This window comes from Lissotriton helveticus, chromosome 5_1, assembly GCF_964261635.1.
Source record: "Lissotriton helveticus chromosome 5_1, aLisHel1.1, whole genome shotgun sequence".
Taxonomy (NCBI): domain Eukaryota; kingdom Metazoa; phylum Chordata; class Amphibia; order Caudata; family Salamandridae; genus Lissotriton; species Lissotriton helveticus.
Genome location: NC_136065.1, coordinates 1640973889 through 1640997016, shown reverse-complemented (window position 1 = coordinate 1640997016; position 23128 = coordinate 1640973889). Strand labels below are relative to the sequence as shown.

Sequence of the window (23128 nt, the reverse complement as noted above, 5' to 3'; positions counted from 1 at the left end):
ACAACGCACTACCATTACAACGAAACTTTTACAACGCAACATCCATTACAACGCATGTCTTTACAACGCAACCATTACAACGCATGACACTACAATGCATACCACTACAACGAATGTCATTACAACGCAGTCATTACAACGCATACCATTTCAACGTATACCATTACCATCCAACACTTACCCTACTGTTGCACCCCCTGGTGTTAGAATAGTAATTTTTACCCCTACACTATCCAACACTTACTGTACTGTTGCACCCCCTGGAGTTAGAAGAGTAATTTTTACCCCTACACTATCCAATACTTACCAAACATGCAATGTAATGTTATGCGTTGTAAAGGTAGTATGCGTTGTAGTGGAATGCGTTGTAAAGGTAGTTTCACAATATTCGTTGTAATGGCATGCGTTGTAATGGAATGCGTTGTAATGGATGTTGCGTTGTAAAAAATGTGTTGTAAAGGTATGCGTTGTAAAGTATGCCTTGTAACGTCATACAACCGTCAGAACCAGTGCCAGAGGAAGGCTGACAGGACAGCAGATCCAGCAGCACAAGGTGGATCATAACCAGTGACACTTGGCAGAGGGGAGGTGCTTTCTCCAGTGCCCAGATTAATGTAAAGGGGTTTTATCTTCCAGGGATGACAAGTGGACCACCCACCAGGGAGCAGCACCCAAAACCAATGTGGGCAAGACAGAAACCAGACACTGTTAAAGTGTAAAACGTGTGTCAAATAAATACATATTATAGTCAAGAAAATAAAGGTAATACATGTAAAAATGATCAAAATTGGCAGCATACGCTCCTAATAGATGGCAAGGCAATCTTTAATGTACATGTTAAAAAATTAGTCATTAGCTGTGTGCCCGCCTAAGTAAAGGGTCTGCGTTTGTCCTTCACTGGGAACCGAACACCCCATTGTATTGCTTGGCTCTCACAGGGTAGTGAAACAGAGCAGTCAAAGGCGTACTCAAGGGAGGTGGTGTGGGCCAGTAATCACCATTCACAGATGTGCAGTAATAACACTCAATACATTTTTGCCCAGCCTGTGCTTTTTATATCAAAAAAGGAAAAATACATTTATTACACACACACTAGTAGTGGAGTAGTGTGGCTCACTGGTTAGAGGCGGCAGACCCGGGAGCAGAAGTCGGCCCGGGACCAGGGTTTAATTCCCGACGCGGCAGGGTCGTGGACTTGGGTCAGCGGACTCGATAATTCTCGCTTTGGTGCTTACTCTAATCAGGGGTTCCACTCGGCAACTCTGGGCATTAGCTTGCCTAATCTCCACAACGGCCCCATCAACTCCGGGGATGCCTGGCTCCACCTTGGGGACTCCCAGCAGGGACCATCCCACAGGGAAAGCCAGGACGGGTTACCCAGAGTTATACAGCGCCAGTAGACCTACGGATGGGTAGCAGTGCGCTGTACAAGCTCAAATACATTTACATTAACATTTACTACTCAATACTATGCAGAAATGTACAAATATACACAGGCTGATGTAAATGCTTCTTGATGACATTGCGTAAACATTCTCCCCCTTCCCCACAGGGGTGGGTGAGTATCTCAACTCACATGCCTAAACATTAATGCGTCCCTGAGTGGAAGGGTTTAACATAACTTGGAATAAGAGCACTTCATACTGGCACTAAAGTGAGAGGCAATCAACCTCATTATTTCAACAATAATTTCATTGTAGGAATACATGAAATAATTACATATAACCTGCACTGAGGGTACTTAATACTGGCAATGAAGCATGCAAACATCCACCAAGACTGGCTGGTAGTCTCATTACTTAAATAAAGTATTAGCAAGAGTAAGGCCTAGATGTATCAAGCCTTTTGCGAATCGCAAAGGCCGAAATTCGCCGAATTTCGGCCTTTGCGAATCGCAAACGGTCTATTTGCATGTTTTGGCATGCATCAAAAATTCGCAATTTAAGGAATAGCAAAAATTTGCGATTCCTTATTTTACCATAGCATTTAAGGAATCGCAATTTTGCGAATCCTTAAATGCTATGTATGTAGCATTTTTGATTTTCGAATTTTGGTTAAGAAATCGCAAATTACCACCAACTTGTAGTTGATGGTAATTTGCGAATTCTGTCTAAAATGCACAATTTGGCATTTTTTAAGGTGGCCTGTGACGCACACACATGCCCATAGGGCATGTATGTGCGCCATATGCACACACATGTACATTTCAGGGGTGCAGCAGGGTGTCCCTGAGACACCCCTGCACCCTTGAAATTATTCTCAATTTGCGATTAGCTAATTGCAATCGCAAATTGAGATTAATTTCACAATCATTCCTATGGGAAATTATTCCTTAATTGCGAATTCGCAAATTGCGATTTCGCAAATAAGGAAGATTAAGAAATCGCTAAAAATAGCGATTTTTTACATACAACCGATTTCTAAATAGCGATTCCTTAAAAATCGCTATTTAGAAATCTAAAATGGTTATGTTGATACATCTGCCCCTAAATGTCTAATCATGACTGGGAGAGCTATGCACTCATCATAGCTGTTAACATCAATAATGCAGTTTAACCACAGCCCCTGAAGGGAAACACATTCATAATTAGATTACCTTTCAACTATTATAATTCACCCCAGAGTGTGTTTGATATATCTAATTTTTATAAACATTCAACATAACTGCAGGATGAAAATATAATCCCTAAGGGACATCTCTGTTGTAATTACACCAAGGTACAAATACCACCTTTGACCCCTAAATAATGCCTCACAATCTCAGTATGAACACTCAAATTGAAACAGGTTAGGTCCCAAACACTGCAGCATTCCCAATTTTAGAACAAAAGTTTCAACCTGGGGAATACTTGAAGAACCAAGGCAATCAGGGGTGGGGGGGTTATCAATGTAGAGTCCCACCCAACTTAGAGTGGGGACTCTAGAATTCTTTTGGGGGAGTCTGAGCTGCTCCTGGTTGGGCCGATTTGGACGGTCTTTGCCTCGATTTGCTCCTGGTGGTGAATCCTAGCCACCTGAAGCACTGTCTTCCGGCTTCCTTGCCTCAAAGGGTGATAAACCTTGTTTTGAGCTTGTTTCACTGGCTTCCAGCACCAGCCTTTGACTTTGCTCTTCTGGGCCTTTTTCCCCTTTGCGTAGAAGCCCAGTCTTTCCCCAATAAGCCCTCAGGGCGTGTTAGGGGACCAGAGTCCCTGGTCCTGGGGAAGTGTCCCATTGGTCCTGGGGTCAAACAGAGGCAAAGTCCTTAGTCCAAGGGACAGTCAAGGGTTTTCCTCCTTCCGATTGTCCATGACGTCAGCCTCCAGTCCCAGTGTCCAGCAGAAAAACACATCCAATCGAGCTCTCGACCCTGTGCATGCCAATTTAAGTGGGGGATGGAGTGCCCAGCAGCACTTGAGTTCGGCTTATTCCTATTGCCACATCACCTCCCCTCCCCTATCCCAACGTCTCTGCACTGCCTTCTGGGATAGCTTAAAATGGCTTCACAGAGGAGTCACTTGCCACATGTGTTCTGGGGTCTCAGTTCTGACATCTCTGCCAGGGCCTTTCCCACAGTATATCTTCAAAGGAGTCCCCCTGCCCCCCGGTTTGGCTCTAGAAGTCTGAACTCCCTCATTTGTGGAGAGGCCTGGGCCAGATGCTCTTCCTTGCCCAGGATGTCAGCTGGCTGATTGATGCAGATTAGTTTACCCAATCTCTTCTTCCTTCAGAGCTGACTTAATCACTGTTAACCCCTTCGCAGCGGGGGTAATTCCCCCCCTGTGCTGGGGGGCGGGGGACGTGCACAGCACCCCGGTGCTCGTGACGAGCTTAGCTCGTCACACAGCACGGTGGCGCTGTGCTCATGACAAGCTGAGCTCGTCATGACCCCTCCCGTTTTTCGGAACGTTCAGCACAAGAATTAGCCCAGCGTGCAAGCATTGCGCGTCTCATGAAGAGCTGAGCGCGTCATGAGCACACGAGCACCGTGCCTCATGACGAGCTGAGCTCGTCATGATCCTGCCCGTTTTACGGAACGTTCAGCACAAGAATTAGCCCAGCGTGCGAGCATTGCGCGTCTCATGAAGAGCTGAGCGCATCATGAGCACACGAGCACCGTGCCTCACGGAAGAGGTTAATTGCTTCCTTTAATTGGAGCAGCTTTTGTTGCTAGAGAGAAAAGTAATCCACCCAGCCCAGCAGGGTCACAAAAGGCCAGGGTTAGAGAATAGTGTAGTTATCTTGGCAGCCATTTCTTCACCTTTCTTCTCAACTGTTAATGCTCCTGAATGCTTCAAATCATGGTGTATAGGTCCAGAAGCAAGCGGGTGGCCACTTTGTGATCTGTAAGTTTTGGGGCATCCCATATGAATACAAGGGCGGTGCCTATATCCGGTCTGAATACAGATTGTTGGCCAGACATTGGCTTTTTCCTCAGTAACTGAAGAAAACTGAGGGGCAGATTTACAAGCCCCTTGCTCCACGTTTACACCGCTGTTGCGTCACGCAAGGCGGCGTAAACGTGGCGCATCCCTACGAGGCATTTACAACGTGACGCATCAATGGAGATGCGTCACGGTGTAAGGCCCTGCGCCACATGAAACCTGCGTCAGGTTTCATGTAGACGTTCTAGTGCAGGGGGTGGCGTTCCGTCGCAGGAACGCCCCTGAAAAGTGACTCAGTGAAATCTACAAGATTTGACTGAGTCACTTTCCCAACGCTGATGCGTCAAAACCCTGCGCCTGCTTGAAGCAGGCGTAAGGCTTGACGCACCACGTTAAAGATAGGGCAAGTTGGAAAAGTGCTGGAGTTGCGTGCCGTACGCTACACAACTTCAGCACTGCGCCAACTTTAGGCCCAAGATGCGACACGCATCTGTTCATTCCTGCGCCATGGTGTGCCGCATTGTAAATAAGGCGCATCATGGGTGGCGCAAGGATGAACTTGCGTGCCGTATCTTTCCTGGCGCATCTCTGCCGATTTGCAGAGATGCGTCAAGCAACGTAAATCTGCCTCTGAGTGTTCTTTCAAATATTTTACCCAGGCATGGCCAATAGATATTGGTTTGCTGGTTTCAATGGGTTGAGTTTCTCCTTCTTGAGCAGTAGTCTGATGAGCAAGGTTTTTTTAACTCAGGTGGGAAAGAACCACACTCCAAGTACTTGTTGAGTAAGCTTCAGGCAACCACCCATGTGCAGGTTGTATAAAGGATATCTTTAAAGATTTTTAGAGGTCCTGAGTCTGAAGAGATCGCAACTGTCTGGCTGCGCTAAAAAAATGTGAACTTATTTGTCTTAGACAGTTTATGAGTCATGTATGGGGGAGTGTTAGATATGTTATCATTAGGTAATTTTCTTTCTTTTCAATCTTTCAGATCAATTCCATGGAGATTTTGTCACTAAAGTTTTCCAATAGTGGGGTTTTTGCATTTTGGAACTCTGGATGGATTGTGGAATTGGTGAAGTACATTATATGTGTAGTCCTCTTCAATTGTGTGCACAGAGTCATTTTTTTGTTGTGATATAGATGGCTAGTTTGTAGGCTCTGCTATACTGGCAAAATATGAAGTTGTCTTTTTCATCCCTTGATTCCCTCCACTTGCATTGTAGAATGCTTACAGCCACATGCATCAAGCTTTTTTGCATTCGCAAACGGTGCGAATCGCAAAATTCGGCCGTTGGCGAATACAAAAACCTTTTTTGGGATGCATCATTTTTTTTTCATTTTTCGCAATTTAAGAAAACACAATTTTTTGCGTCTTCTTAAATTGCGATAGCATTTAAGAAATCGCAAATTTTGCGATTTCTTAAATGCTATGCATGATTTTTTTTAATTTGCGAATTCGCAATTAGGAAGGGGAAAATTACCGTGAAGTAAAGCTTGGTGGTAATTTGCGAAAAGTTTTAAAAATGCACAAAAGTGCATTTTTGAAACTTATATTTTACACACACACATGCCCTTGGGACATGTGTGTGAGTAAAATGTACTTACGTGACATTTCAGGGGTGCAGGGGGGGTCCTTTGGATCTTTGGCCTCTAGGCCCATAGGAATCAATGTAAAGCGATTCCTTATTTGCGATTCGCAATTAAGGAATCGCAAATAAGGAAAATTAAGAAATCGCTAAAAACTTTTGCGATTCTTGATTCATAGGAATTTGCGAATCCTCAATTGCGATTCCTTAATTTTCGCAATTTAGGAATCGCAAATTCCTACAATGATGCATTGGCTGTTGGTTCTTTTATGTTTTCATTAATCCTTGTGGTTCTCTTCTTGTTGTTAACCATGGATATGGTCATTATCAGTGCTTGGTAGGCCTGTTCAGTAGAGAAGGCACTGTATGTCTTAAGGTCATATATTTATTTTGGTTCTTTTGTGCTGGGATTTGAGTGTTTTGAGGTCTATTTTGTCCAATGTTGGTATGTGCATTTACTGTTGGTGGGTCTAGTCGTTTCTGAAGTGTTGTTATTGATGGATTGACTGACCCTGAAGTTAACAACTTTGTGATGACTCAAGATTACTGGGGTGTTTTGGTCACTGTGATATATCACAGAGGGACAGATATGACATTCAGTGTGTGTCTAGTGCAATTAGCTAGGCCCAAAACATTTTGTCGGAGACCTTATCGTTGGATGCGATTGCTGTGTTTTTGCTTTTCAGAATAGATGTTGAAGTCTCCTAGAATGTAGAGGTTTGGGTGGTAGAGAAAAGTCTTGGTCACTGTATCTAGTAAGACATCTTTAAAGTTTGCTTTGCTGGGTGGTGGTCTATTGATCAGGAACAAGGAACAAACTAGAGCTGGTGACATCTTGCCAAAATGGATTTACCTTCACTGAAGTTTTTGATGAGTTATTTTTTGTGCTTTTCTATGGGTAATTGCTAGGCCTACTATTTTACCAATATTCATATGTTCAGGTGGGACAACTTTGTGGAATGATGCAGTGGAGTCTTCCCATGTTTCTATGATGAATTTGAGGTCTTGCAGATCATATATGTTGAAGCAGATTTTGTTAATTGACCTTGTGTTAAAAAGATAGTATCTCTATGTTCCCTCTGCTAGGCAAATTCTAGAAAGCTATATCAACAAACAGCTGGTGACGTTCGTAGAAGTCACTCAACAAGAAAAAAAAGGGCTTGTGGTATAGCAGTACCCACTTTATAGAGCAAAAGAAAATGAAAATTGGGGAGAAAAACACCCCTTACCTGGCCCGACTTAGGTCGGTAAGAAAGCCCTCACACACTGACCTGGTCGGTGTCATGCTTCATCATCGGGCCCCACCAAAAAGGTCTAGTACCTTTTTGGTGTGTTGCAACGCCAGAATTACTGCGGAGCAGGTATTGTGAAATAGATGTGCGAATGAAAATGTATTAAAAGTGTCTAGAGAGTATCAAAAATTATTTTAATAAAGGATCCCTCAGACACAGATAAAACAATTATGTGATCGGAATTTTTAGCCAAAAGTGATGGTTTGGTTAATTCCAGTTAATTTTAATATCAGTCGACATGTTTCTGCCTATGAAATGGCGTAAATTTACCAGGCATTCTTCAGGACTCATGTAGCTTACTAAACCCTGGCGGTATGAGCACCCTAAGGCTCACCCTGACCTAGGGGCGTGAAAGTGAAAATTATAATAAAGTGAAAAAGTGCAAAAAAGGGGGAGCAATTGCTCAAACCCGGTAACTCCGGGTTTAGGAGGATTTCGGCACTTTTAAGTCAGATGCAAATTGCACCATGGGTCGTAGGAGGGGGGTGGAGGCTTAATTGGCACACCGCCCTCAAAGCCCGGCACCCGTGTGGCACCTAGCTCAACCTCGTACTGGACTTAGAAGAGCACAATATCTTAGACCCTCATAATTGGGTTTCAGAGTGTTTTACAGCACAGATATCACACTAGTGGCAATCACTGATACCATCAGACTATCACTAAATGCAGGTACCCCAGTTATGTTCGTACTACTGAATCGATCTGTGGCCTTTGATACGGTCTTGCACTTAATTTTTAACCCACAGACTTCATGATGCAGGAGCATACGGTTTCTCTTTAAACTCCTTCTATTTAAGAACAACGTCAATCAGTAAAGGAGTCCCACAGGGTTTCTGCCTGAGCCCAACTCTATTTAATATCTATGTAGCGATGGTTGCACAAATAGTGAGATCAAATGGATTTGAGTTTGTATCTTATGCTGATGATACCCATCTCCTCATTCCTTTGGGTCAGATCCAGTAAAAGTGAATTCTTAGTTTCCAAGCTGCATGAGGGAAATTGCTGATTCGGTGACTAACAACTGTCTCTAACTAAATGGCAAGAAAAATTAGATTGTGCTATTTGGTAAATCATAGGAGCTTTTTTCGGGGAAGCAGTAGCCAACAGAATTTTGCCAAGCCCCCTCCCCTAACTAGGTGGTGAAAAATCTTGGTCTAAAGATCAACCAAACCGTATCTATGCAAGATCACGTCAATACTACCTGTAGCACTTGCTTTGCCACAATGCAGTTTTTAAGGAAAGTTTTTCTGCAGCTCCAACCCAACTCTAGGAAGACTGTAGTTCAGGCACTAATCATTAGTTGCCTAGACTATGGGAATGCACTATTAGTGGCAGCAAATGACAGTGTGTTGCCCAAACTGCAAGATGAGCAGACTACAGCTCCTCAGCTAATTTGAAACCTGCCCCCCTCACTCTTCCGTCAGTCCTATTTAAAAACCTTGCATTGATTTCCCATTTGAAAATGGGCAATCTTTAAACTATGCTGCCTGGCCCATAAGGTACTAAATAAAACCCTTCCTGCACATCTGCACTACAGACTTCATTCCTATTAGCCCACTAGACTGCTTAACTCACAAAAATACCCTTTTTAAGATTCCATGTATTTGTACCTCCAGATATGGTGTCATATAATTTTCTTATTTGGCCCCATTCCACTGGATCAAACTACCTCTTCACATTTGTACCTGTTCCAAATTTCTGGCATTCAAGAAGTTGTTACAGAAGTCGATATCCTAAAAAAAGCACTCTGTCCTGAATAGCAAAGCACTGAGATACTCTCTTTGTAGTGAGCCATGCACTATACGTGTACGTTTTCTCAAAGCAACTTGTGCTTAATGGTATACCTTTTGAAGTAGCTCCAAAAGTGCAAATACTCATTATAAGACTGGACACAATAACATGAGTCATTCACTATAAGTGTGGGTAATTCTGGATCAGTATTCTTGAATGCCAGAATTAGAAGTGTGGCTCAATGGTTAGAGCGGCAGACCCTGATGCAGAGGTCTAGTCCGGTACCAGGGTTCAATTCCCTGCCTCGGCGGGTCTTGGGCTCAAAAATTACACGGACCTGATAATTCTCGCCTCGGTGCCTATTCCAATCATAGAGTCCCACTCTGAAATTCTGGGCAATAGCTTGCTTAATCTCCACAACGGCCCCCACAACGCTAACGATGCCTGGCCTCCACCTTGGGGGTGCCCAGGAGTGGACACCTCACAGGGAAAGCCAGAATGGGTTCCACAGCGGTATTCGTACAAGCGCCTTGAGACCCTTGCGGGTGAGCAGTGCGCTATACAAGTATCAATTTACATTTACATTTTACATTTTTTAGTTCAGGCAGCTGTGCAAAAACCTAGTTACTGTGTAAATGTTTTTAGAGGTTGAAAAACGTCATCCTTCAATTTCCCCCTTACCACTGCACAAGCGGTGCAGTATTGGTCTTTTGCTCCAACTGTGGGCTGGGCAGAATTATCCGTATAAACTATGAAGTTGTACTGATGTAGCGGAATTATTTCACTGGACACAGGGTATTCTCGTTCATGTGGCAGGTATGCTTGTGTTTATAATGTGGATTCAAAGATATAATCTAGGTCTGTTACTGTTGATGAGTTGACCCAATGTATCCATCTTAGATTCAGGATGCTAGTGTTTGACTTAAGACAGATTTAAGACAGACTTCAGACAAATTTAAGACAAACTTAGGATAGACTTAAGACAGATTTAAGACAAATTCCTAACTTTACTACTACTAAATGCCTTCTGTGAATACCAAAAGTAGTACGTTTAGGATTTTGTCTTAAGTTAGTTCTGTGAATCGAGCCCAGAGTACTTTGCACTTAAGAGCTTTTGTTATAAGTACGACAACCCTTCTCCAAAGCCTACCTTGAAAATCACATCAAGTGATGAAGTACTCCCGAGGGTGCTGGAGGTCCATGGCATTGTAGGAAAAGCTATTGAACCAGGTTTCCATGAGTACTAATAACTCAAGGTTGTAATGGATAATCGTGTCAGCGATCTCCAGTCTGCATTTCACTCCTGATCTAAAATTATATTTGTTGGTGTTATGTTTTCACAATGTTTTGTGAACTTGAACTGGACAGAACGGGCCCGATTCACAGAACTAACTTAAGACAAAATCCTAAACTTACTACTTTTGGTATTCACAGAAGTTAGGATTTTGTCTTAAGACAGACTTAAGACAGACTTAAGACAGACTTAAGACAAAATCTTAACTTAAGTCTGTCTTAAGTCTGTCTTAAGTGTGTCTTAAGACAAAATCCTAACTTCTGTGAATACCAAAAGTAGTAAGTTTAGGATTTTGTCTTAAGTTAGTTCTGTGAATCGGGCCCAACATTAACAGCCCTCTGACAATTCAGGATATGCACTGACCAACTTGAGTAGAGTGAATGATGAGTTGTGACACACATCACTCTCACCTAATTTGGACTTATACATTTATCCCACACTCCAGGTACATTTCTAAAGACTTTATTCATTCTTGAGGTATTTGTGAGCAGTACATCCTTTAAAATATGTATAATCTACAGCATAATTTTTAAAGTTACTAACTAGATATTACAGTTGTTTGACATCTGCTTCATCAGCTGTCTCTTGCCTCATCCACAGTGCCTTTAATCTCCTTTGTGTGCAGTGATTCGGCCGCTGCTCTTCCACCCAAGCTTTTTGTGCACTATTGTTCACCCTCACTACTCTCCTCTGTAACCTCATAAATTCAGATATGCTTTGCATCATCAGCCCTCTCCTTTCATATTTCAGTAAATATACTACACCGCCCAGCTTTCTTTGTATTAACACCAAATTCCTGTTTACGAAAAAAATTAGAATTTTCCAAACGTAAAAAGTAAGATTGCACTGTTTAAGAAAAAAGTTACCCTTTTCACATATATCTTTTAAAGAAATCTATATATATATATATATATATATATATATACATACACACACGCGCGCACACACACACACACACACATATATATATATATATATATATATATATATATATATATATATATGCAAAAAAAGAAGAAGAAGCAGAGAACTCTGGGTAGTTCTCAAGTTTAGGTTGAAAACAGCTCCAGTATAGAGTACTTTCAACACCAGCGACACTCTAAATCTGCTCACCTCAAATGACTGCTTTTCTATCAAAGTCTTTAGGCGTAGGATTTGCACAGTGCCATCCACGCCGAGATAGATAGGGACAACATCTTTAAGCATAGGATTAGCACAGTGCTATCCATACCGAGCTGTAAAGTGGCGAAAGCCTTTTACCACTATAGGCAATGTATTATAGCTTTAGATTAGTAAAATACCATCCAAGCCAACCTGAAATGAATGAAAGCAACCCCTGACACGTGTTTCGCTGTCATTACAGCTCTTCAGAGAGGTATAGCTTTGTCCAAAAACAAGGCAGCACCCAGTATAATCTATATATTTTCCCTGGTGTAAAATAATCTACAGTTTTGTATACTGTGCGCTTTACAAAATACACCACATTTACATTTTTTTTTAGATTGTATAGAGATTCAATTGCAGAAACATTTTTAAATATTTATTAATTTCAGGGAATCTCGATTTTAATATGTAAGCAAATGAACAAAGTTGTTTAATGTACAAGTACACTTTATAAATATGGTTAATAAAAGTATCTAAGCCTTTGGCTCAAGCCTTTAATGCTGGAGAGGGCATTTAATAGCCTTATAGATCTCTACAGCGGGCTATAAGGCTCTATGGGTTGATAAAGGCCCTGAACCCTCATTATGAGCTCCTGCTAGAGGATAGGGCTTATAATGAGAGTGAGGACTATAAGGCTATTAGAACATTCCACCGTCTGAAAATGTTCTAAACTTAAATAAGGAGAATCTGACACTGAACACTGAAAGACAAACATGGAATGTTAGAGCAGAAGGTTTATACTAGCCAGTACTGGACTCGAGCCATTCCATAATGGAGCTTCTAACATTCCAATGTTCTAAAGTGTGTTAATGCCCTTCACAAGTTTGTGATGTGTCCAACATCCACCCTCTCGCCTATTTCTATCAAAGTCCTGTCTTTGTGGGATATAACCAGCAAAGGAAGCTTTTAATGAGCTGTTCTGGTCTGATTGTTTTATTCCATATTAGAACATTGGAATGTTGGGAGCTCCATTGAAAACAATGGAGTGCTCCGGGCTTATAATGGTTGGTAGAAGCCTGGAGCTCTAACATTCCAATGTTCCAGCTCTGGCTGTTAACAAATGCTTCTGGGAGCCTGAGGGGATTCCAATCCCCTCACGCTCCCATAAGGCTTTGTTCTTTTTTGTTAGAACATTCTGCCTTCTAGTGGCAGAATGTTCTAATAGCCTTATAGCCCTTCGTAGCCGGGCAATACCGGCTATTAAAGTCCCTCTTCCTTATTAAAGGCCCTCGCCTTCGGCTCAGGCCTTTAACGCTGGAAAGGGCCTTTAAAAGCTGTATAGCCCTCTACGGCGGGCTACAAAGGCTATATTAAGGCACTATGAGTTGATAAAGGCACCGAACCCTCGTTACGAGCTCCTGCCAGAGGATAGGGTTTATAATGAGAGTTAGGACTATAATGCGATTAGAACATTCCACCGTCTGAAAATGTTCTAAACTTAAATAATGAGAATCTGACACTGAACACTGAAAGACAAACATGGAATGTTAGAGCAGAAGGTTTATACTAGCCAGTACTGGACTCGATCCATTCCATAATGGAGCTTCTAACATTCCAATGTTCTAAAGTGTGTTAATGCCCTTCACAATGATTGTGATGTGTCCAACATCCACCCTCTCGCCTATTCCTATCAAAAGTCAATAATGTAGTGCAAGAGTGTTTCAGCTGAGTACCTGCATCATAATATATGTGCTGAACTCCCTACAACCTTATTAAATACCCCACTATCAGCATTCCAATTGTTGGAGGAAACATCTCAAATTGTCGGACACACCCAATTCATCTTTTTTTTATATTCAAAGATTACGTTCGCATTTACTAAACAGTATTATTTCTTGGATTTGAATGAAGGTTGGCTGAGCATTATTTCCATATGGGTTTCATTTCAGTGTCCATGATTTTGGAATAATGTGTCCATCAATTCCAGTAGAGTATAAGCAGTTTAAGACACCCATGGTTTCATGTGTTTCCGTACAGGTATGGGCGCCGTACGATGCTCCTGGTAACATCTGTATTCGCATTGCTGTCCGGGATGGCCGCTGCAGCATCTGTAAATTATCTAATGTTTGCGGTCTTCAGGTCTCTTCTGGGTTTATGGATTTCAGGATTTCCTATGATCACGACTGCATTAGGTAAGTAGTGTGAGCAGAATATTTTTTACCACCCATAAGCAGTGTCCCACGTTCATGGATTATGACCTTTTGACAACCATTGGTTGCATGGTGCTTGAGGCTAATTTGGGGCTAAATATGAGCCGTATGAAAAGTTCTTTCTCCAGCTCTACATACTTCTCTCTAAGCACTATTCATTCCTACACAATTCCTTCAACCTATTCCTCTTCCCTCAGCTCTTCAACCCTACTATTGTCTTCCCTGGTCTTCAAATTTTCTCCTTTCACATGTCTCTCCATTAGCTCCCGCCTAGCCAGTATTCCTTTGTTTTACTCTTTGCAAATGTTTAGACTATTTGCAAGCATTCCTCCCATCAACTTTTATTTGTTTGCAATAACGCCCTTAGTGGCTAAGAGTACATCCACACTGCAGGATAGAAGGTATAGCTATTTACAACATGTAAAGAGGCCCAAACTGATCTGGGGTTGCTTCTGCTGACTTCTGAATGGGCCATCACCTGGCAGTTTTGGATGGACTGTTCCCATGAGAAGCAGGATTAGTACTGATCTGCACAAGGTTGGCCTCAGACTGAAGTGGCACAGTGGATGAGAGTTGCAAAGCTACCCAGAGCAATTGACAGTAGTTAGACTCTTTGCAAGAATTCCCCCATCCCCTTTTGTGTGTTTGATGCATTTTAAGGAACCCTACATGCCTAATCTTTAGCAGTAAGGTATTGCTGTTTTACCTGAACTTCAGCTATGTTTCCAGTCTGAAGACTGTCTTTGAGGAGTGACTAAATGATGTCTCTGCCAAAAGATTGTTATGAAACAATGACCCTGATGCTGTTTTCCTACATGTCACACTGCTCTCTAAGGTTGTACTGGTGTAACAAGCTCATTTTCCTATAGGGAGGGGTGTGAAATGTCATTTTATGCTCTCTAAATAATTTGTTTTGACAAAAATAAACCGAGTGACTCATGATTTCATGTGGGAGAAATAACAGGAGGATTCCCTTCACTCATGTTAAAAAGCATAACACAATTGTGCTTTTCAATCATTTAAATAAATACATGAATACATTGATCTATAATGTAATATAATTAATATTACCCGCTGTTAATCACACAATAATTACCATAAATTCATCCGCTGTTATAAAAGAAAGATTGATCCAGCTGAGCAAATGCTTTAGAGCGAAGACACATACAAGGAAAATTATATAACAAGCTCTTTGTGTGGCTTAGTATTGTCATTTTACTCTTGCAGGCACAATCCCAGTCGCTCAATTCTGGGTGAAATTTTTGCTTTGTGATTTCCACATTTGTTTAGCAATGGGCAGTGATCAGTGATAATAATGAATCTTTTGTTTTAGATCAAAATGTGAAAGTGCATGCCAAGACAACAGCTAGATATTCTTCTAACTGAGAATAAGCACCTTCTTTCTGAGAATGTATTGCTCAAATCCTTATGGAGTTAGCATCAAATAAGGTAAACAACCAGAAAAGAAACAATAAAATTATATTTATTGAAAAATAAATATGTGCAAAATGATAAATGCCTACTGAGGCCTATCAATATACGTAGATATTGGATGCTACTTGCGCCAGTATGTGCTGCATTTCCCCAAACTCAGTGATTAGCACATTAAGTTCACACTTCAATTTCCTTCACACCTTTTTCCTGTCTCCTGGTGTTGTCTTACCCAATAGTCAACTACTGAAGCATTTTCCAGTGTTTTTCCAAAGATCTCACAGAGGGAGTGGTTGGAGTTCTTTCTATTCTTTTGGAGCTTGTGGTATATAGTCTGTCAACACACAACACAATCCACTCAGTGGGTTGTGTTGTTTATCTTGAGAGTGCTCCCATAACTGTTGTGATAATATAAAGGATACACACGAGGAAGCAGTCATATGTATAATGGAAGATAAAGCCTCACCCACAGTATAATGGCATGCAGCATCATAAGCTGACTCATTACACTGTGACAAGATAGTACCATCAGGGAGGCCTCATGAACAGAGGGAGTTAAAAGACACAGTAATGGATCCAGTTCATTGTTAAAGCTGCCTCTAGGTGTCCTCAAAACATTCCTCATATTTAATGGTGCAAATGGCAGGATAAAAAACAGAAATAGTGTGCACATTGGGAATTATATCTCAATCATCCCTTACAAGTGCCAACATGTTTCGGTTCCCAGTAATAGCCCTCACAGCGTTTTGAGCCTGTGTCAGGGCTGATGAGTTCTCTATTCTAATTATTAAATCTGGGTGTGTGTAGAGGTAGGAGAACATTTAGGGGTCCATTAGGATGTTGGGCGGATTTCCCCCGCCAGGCTGGCGGTGGCTACCGCCAGCCTGGCGGGGGCAATCCGCCCGACATCCTTCCCTGAATTCCCCCCGCCATATTACAATGGCGGGGGGGACCGCAGTGGACCAAAACACCGCCCGCCACTTTTCCGCCCCGGTCGCCTTGCAGCCGGGGCGGAAAATGTTTAATATGGTGGCGGTGTCTATTAGACACCGCCAGCCATATTACAATGGGCAGTGTTAGATGCCTTTGCGCGGTGGCGCTGCCGCCAGGGAAAGGCATGCGGTCTTCACTCTGGGGGCCCCCTGCGGGCCCCCAGACTGAAGTACAGGTGGGGGGTGCACATGGGGGGTACCTGTGGTACCCCCCTTCATTTTCATTTGCAAAGCAGCAGGCACCGCGCGGTGCCTGCCACTTTGCAAATGACAATGTGAAATTGCATTTTCAGCATTGTGGCAGGCGGTACAGAGAGCACCGCCCACCACAATGCTGAAAATACAGGATGTGCCCGCCAATGTGGCGGGCACATCCTAATGGCAACCCCGGGACCCCCGCCCTTATGGCGGGCGGTCCCGATTTGCGATAGGATGACGGGCGGGCAAAGTCCACCCGTCATCCTAATGGACTCCTTAATCTTAACAATGTTTAAAATGTCTTAATATGCAACCTTTAGGTTAATCAGGTGAAGTGGTCTTGGTGGAAGGAGACACCTTCTGTAGTCACACATTTGTCAATAAATGAGTTCCATTGGGACCCTGCAAGTGCTTTCATCTTCTAATAATCAAGGATGGAGACATCCCTACTGTGAGAAGTATCATTGTACTACAATAGTGGGTGACAGGTTTGCGCTATATAAGTACACCTACATTTACATTTACATAGAGAGTAGCCTAGAAATTGTTTGTCAACTACAGTAACATCGAGGTCAAAAATATCTATGTTGTTAATTTCCTTTACAAAAATATCATTGCTAATAATATCATTTTTAACTTATCTTCATGTATTTTAGTATGTGTTTTAATTGAATATGCTGTAAATTGTATATTTATTGTTACATTTTTTTTCATATAGTTTGCAATTTTTTTGTTGATTTTAAATGTAATTCAATTGTTTATTATAATTTTTAGTGTCGCAGCTGGTTGTGGATTTGTAGGAGTACAGGGTGGGAAGTAAATTAATTATAATTCATTCATAATTCATTTTTAGGCATTTTTAATTATTTAATTGATCATTAATTTTGTAAAGTGTGCAATTAATTATTTTTAAGTTAAATTTTAGGTGCAGGTTATGGGGATTATTGGGGTTCAGGGAAGGAAGTGTATTAATTATAATGAATTCATGTTTATTTATTAATAATTATTTAATTGATAATTAATTATATACATTGTGTAATTAATTTATTTTTTAAGTTAAGTTTTAGGTGCAGATTGTGGTGTTTGTAAGGGAATAGGTTGGAAAGTACATTAATTATAATTAATTAATAATTAATTTTTAGTTATTAATTATATCATTGATATTGAATTATGTCAATCATGTAACTACGTTACTACGTTATTTTTAAGGTATGTTTTAGATGCGGGTTATGGGGGTTGTAGGGGTACCCAGATGGTAAGTACATTATTTATAATAATTGAATAAATAATGTTAATTAAGAATAATGATTTAATTGATAATTACATCTATAAACTGTGCAATTATGGTATTTTTTAAGTTACATACCAGGTGTGAGTTGGTCTGTTTGTAAGGGAAATGGTAGTGTGTTAAATAAATGATTAATTAATTATTTTAAAAAAATTAATTGACGATAAATTATGTAATTGTTATAATATTTAAGATACATTTTAGGTGTGTTTTTTTAGGAGTACAGCGTGGGAAGATAATTAAGATATCAAGGTATATGTATGAAGCCCATTTCCCGTTCGCAAACGGGGTGATTCTCAGAATCAGCCCGTTTGTGAATGGGAAAAAGCCTTTTGGGAAATATCATCCCAAAAGGCCCTCGCAAAATAGGGAATCGCTAAATTTGCAATTACTTATTTTGCAAACGCATTTAAAGAATCACAAATTGCAATTCCTTAAATGCGATGTAAAAAGTATCCAGGTTGTGCGATTTCTCCTTAAGAAATCGCAAATTACCACCAACTTTAAGTTGGTGGTAATTTGCGATTTCTTTGAAAAATTAACTTTTTTGCATTTTTCAAAGTGCCATGTGGCGCACATACATGCCCTTAGGGAATGTATGTGTGTCACATGTGCACACATGCACATTTCAGGGGTGCAACAGGGTGTCCTTTTGACACCCTGGCACCCTTGAAATTGCATTCTCAAGTTGCGATTCTCTGATTGAGAATCGCAAATTGAGAATGTCTTTCTCATTCATGGGCCTCTAGGCCCATAGGAAAGAGTGAGGAGGTATACCTTAATTGCGATTCACAATTTGCAATTAAGGAATATGTAGGATTCACAAAATTATTTGCAAATCCTACATACGTAGCGTTTTGCGATTCTCAAATAGCGATTCTCTAAAAATCGCTATTTGAAAATCGCAAATGTATCCTTTGATACATAGGCCCAATCATCTTTTGATATTTAATATTAATTTGCTATTAATTATTCAATTATTAATTATGTACATTGTGAAGTTATTGCTTAAGGTATATTGTAGGTGTATGTTGTTTAGTTTGTAGAGGTATAGGGTGGGAAGGTATTTAAGTAAAAATACATTTTTTTATATTTTTTCATTTAATAAAAATTGTGTTATTTATTATATAATATCTTAATTGTGTTATGCTTTTTACATTTCAATGACATTTTAATTGTTGGCTGTTATGACTGTGAGAATATAGTGTGGTATTTTAACTAAATTAATACTATTTGTTTCCATTAATAATAATTATTAAAAAAAGAATAAGTATGTCATTTGTTTAATATTTGTTAAAATATGGACATATAATTTTAAAATGTAAATATTAAATATTTATATTTTTTGTTATTTAATAAAGTTGTTAAAATACGTTATTTGTTTGAGGCGAACTACTCTCTCTGTGTACTGTTGCACTGACTTGAGTGGGAATAGTAAACTTTACCTCTTCTGAATCCAACTCTTTCCCTACACCTGCTTAGACTGGAGTGGGAATAGTAGATGTTGTTCCCTCCTGAGTCCAACTTTTTCCCTACTGTTGCACAGAATGTATTGGGAATAGCAAATTTTACCCATCCTGAGTCTAAACCTTTCCCTACAGTTGCGTAGACTGGATTGGGAATAGTAAATGTAACCCCTTCTGAGTTTAACACCTTCCCTACTGTTTCACAGACTGGAGTGGGAATAGTAAATGTTACCCCTTTTGAGGCCAACACTTTGCCTACTGTTGCACCCACTGGAGTGGGAATAACAAATGTTATCCCTCCTGAGTTTCCACTGACCCCAATGTTGAACCGACTGGAATGGGAATACTGAGGGCCTTATTTATGAAAAGTGAGGCATCGCTGCGTGAAAACAGCGATGCCCCACTTTTCATTGCGCCCTCCTTGCGACATGCGGGATGCACCATGTCGCAAGGAGTTACAGATATGTCAGTATTTCTGACGTGTCTGTAGGCGCAAAAATGACGCATTGCTGGAGTGTGTCACAGAAGTGACGCAACTTCAGCAATGGGTCATTCACATGGGCAAGCCCCATGTTAAATGTGCCTGTGTCAGTCTTACGCCTGCCTGCTCATGGCAGGCGTAAGATATTGACGCATTTGCGTTCTAGTAGTGACGCAGTGAAATCTAATAGATTTAACTGTATCACTTCAATAAGGCTTACTTGCGTCAGAACGCCCACCCTGCATACATTATACCAGGTGCAGGTTTAATGTGGCGCAGGGATTTACAAAGTGATGCATCTACCTAGGTGCATCACTTTGTAAATAATACGCAACATGGTTAATTTTTTACCCTGCTTGTGCGTCACAAAAAGTGATGCACCGATGGAGCAAAAGTGACGCAACGGCTCATAAATAAGCCCCTAAATGTTAACCCTCCTGAGTCTGACGCTTTCCCTACTGGTTCACTAACTGGAGTGGGTATAGTACATCTTACCCCTCCTGAATACAACACATTCCCTCCTGTTGTACGGACTGGAGTGGGAATAGTAAATGTAAACCCTCCTTAGCACCAGCACTTTCCCTCCTGTTTCACTGACTAGAGTAGAAATAGTTTGGCAGATTTATAAGCCCCGTGCGACATTTTTGCACCGCCGTTACAACACTTTTATGATGCAGCAGAAGTGTAAAAAATGTGCCAATTTACAACATTACGCATCTCGGGAGCTGTGTCACGTTGTAAAGCCCTGCGTCACATTATACCTGTGCCAGGTATAATGCATGCAGGGGCGGTAATTCCCACGCAGGAAAGCAGGCATAAGGAGTGACGCAATGAGGTGGAATTTGGCCTCAAAATGCATGGCTGGAGTTGTGTCATGCTTGTGACACGACTCCAACAATTTGCCCCAATAGATTAGTCAAAATTTCTGACGCATCTGTCAATCCATGAGCCATGGTGCGCTGTATTGTAAATATGGTGCATCCATGGTAGCGCAAGTGTTTCTCAGGGTGGTGCAGGCAAAATGACGCATCTCTACAGATGCGTCACTTTTTTGTAAGTCTGCCCCAGTATATTTTACTCCTCCTTAGTTTAAATGTATTTACATAAGACACTCTTTAGCTCTCTCCAAGGAAAAAGAAAAGATGCAAGCTCCAGAATTGCTTGTTCGAAGATTTAATCCATCATTTCAAAGTGCAAAATACAAGTGTTGCGGGGATTCTGCTCATACGCAGAACTGTGCACAGAGACCCAGGACCTCAGTGAATTGTGGTGTACCAAAAAACTCACCTCAGTACCTAGAATCCCTAACCAACTAGCATCAGTGTCTCATTCGCTCTCTGGTAGCGAGGCTATCAATGATTAGATAACCCAGAACATGCGACTTTGGGTACTCTCAGGAATGGTGGGAATTAAGAACACTCTTTCATTTTTTTATTCTCGTACCAGTCCACAATGTGAGTAAATAGAGACACGCAAACATTTAAAATGTTTATTTTAACGTCGTGCTCTAAGATTCAGTATTTTTGCTAACATAAACAGGCATATGATTAAAAATAATACGATAGGCATTGTTACAATTCCATAAAACACAAAGGGAGACATCATATTATAATGACAGTGGAAACAGGTCCTATAGTGCCTTGTGTACCACCCTCCCCAGCTAGGAACTAGGTTTTATAATAATAGAAGGTCTCTTAGGCTTGAATTGGGAACCCATAGCTCCAAGATCAGCTTAAGTGAATCACATCAGGATCAGCAAAGCCCTCTCTCTCTGGAAAAGGATTTTCTCCAAGTGCCCTAATCATGCATGCAGTGCAATATTAAAGACACTAGAATTTCAGTTAACTGCAGCTGTGTGCATGTTGTGTCTAGAGCGTGGGTCGATCAGCCTGAATAACAGCTTATATTGTTATGATAACCTTGGAGGTTTCTGCAAACACTGTACAGACTGAGGTCACGATGTAAGTCTAGGGATGTTGAAAACAAGCCTTTCTTATGTGAAGATTTTCAAGCAGTCTAACTTACAACAACAAAGCAAGAACAATAACCTGATGCACACCAAAATTACAGTATAGACAGAGATGTCTCAATGGACATTAATAAGTACAAGTAACAGTGATCGAAGTAAAGGGAAAACGATGGTAGTACGATTCCTCTTTTATTGCATGGATGGCCAGCCGACACGTGTTTCGTCGTCAAGCGGTAACAGTGCTTGCACGACTCATCAGGGCTGTATCGCGAAGGTAATGGACCACAGGTCGCTTAGCCGGTGATACTTCCGACCCGGCCCCTGCTCGAGACCAGGTTATGGGTTGTGAGTGGATATTAAGTATGGCTCCAGATCCAATAAATTCATGCAGTAAAAGTGCATTACGTCAAGTGAACAGTGCTCCAAACTCCTGAAGTTCATTAATGTCACCAAATGGTGAAGAGCATCCACTACGAGATATTTGAGTATTTCAATAGTCGGTTCCATATTAAGAGACAAGAGTCATGTAATCGCTTGATTCGGCGAGATCAGTTGTCAAGGCGAGTGGGAGTACTCGTCCCGCCGACTTTCGCCTTGACAACTGATCTCGCCGAATCAAGCGATTACATGACTCTTGTCTCTTAATACGGAACCGACTATTGAAATACTCAAATATCTCGTAGTGGATGCTCTTCACCATTTGGTGACATTAATGAACTTCAGGAGCTTGGAGCACTGTTCACTTGACGTAAAGCACTTTTACTGCATGAATTTATTGGATCTGGAGCCATACTTAATATCCACTCACAACCCATAACCTGGTCTCGAGCAGGGGCCGGGTCGGAAGTATCACCGGCTAAGCGACCTGTGGTCCATTACCTTCGCGATACAGCCCTGATGAGTCGTGCAAGCACTGTTACCGCTTGACGACGAAACACGTGTCGGCTGGCCATCCATGCAATAAAAGAGGAATCGTACTACCATCGTTTTCCCTTTACTTCGATCACTGTTACTTGTACTTATTAATGTCCATTGAGACATCTCTGTCTATACTGTAATTTTGGTGTGCATCAGGTTATTGTTCTTGCTTTGTATGTTGTGTGCTTCGCACACTCTTGGAGGGGTTTAGGGCCTTTGTCCCCTCACCTACTTGCACCCAGACCTATCTATACCTAACACTAACGTGTGCTGTGCGCCTAGTATTTCCCTGTACTCTAAAAAACCCCAGTTCTCCATAGGCTTCATTAACTTACAACAACAGTTACATGCAGTGTTGTGTGTAAAGGCTGCAAAATAGCAAAAATGGCGCTTAAACGTCTAATAAGCTTATGCTAACATAGCAATGTGTGCATGCAGGGCCATGCCTTCACTACAGGAAAGTGTACAAGCCAACGTATTTTGGCAATCAAGTCACCTTGGTCACCCTGTCACCAGTAGGTAGTAATAGTTAGGACCTAGTTTCCATAGGAAAAGCGTTTTTTCATTTGCCAATAACTTTGACATTGTTTGATGAATCCTTGTGAAAGTTTCCAAACTAACATGATGCTCACTCCAGCTGCTGTGGTGATCCGCCAAAAGGGGGCTGGGAAAAAGAAGGGTGTCCCAAAACACGTTTTCCCCATGTTAATTACCATAGAGATTTTAGACACAACTACAGTCCGAATTGTACAATGGACTTACACCAAATTTGGTAGAGAGGTAGCTGTTGGTCCAGAAAACAA

General features: G+C 41.3%; 1 protein-coding gene across 1 annotated transcript in view; it reads left to right on the top strand.

Annotated features, from left to right (window-relative positions):
• The window catches only part of LOC144752745 (solute carrier family 22 member 7-like), a 447489-nt gene that overhangs the window by 254988 nt on the left and 169373 nt on the right, over positions 1–23128 (top strand). The window contains exon 3 of the mRNA XM_078640602.1: positions 13410–13564. Coding sequence (XP_078496728.1) covers positions 13410–13564 — 155 coding nt within the window. The remainder of the gene's footprint in view (positions 1–13409; positions 13565–23128) is intronic.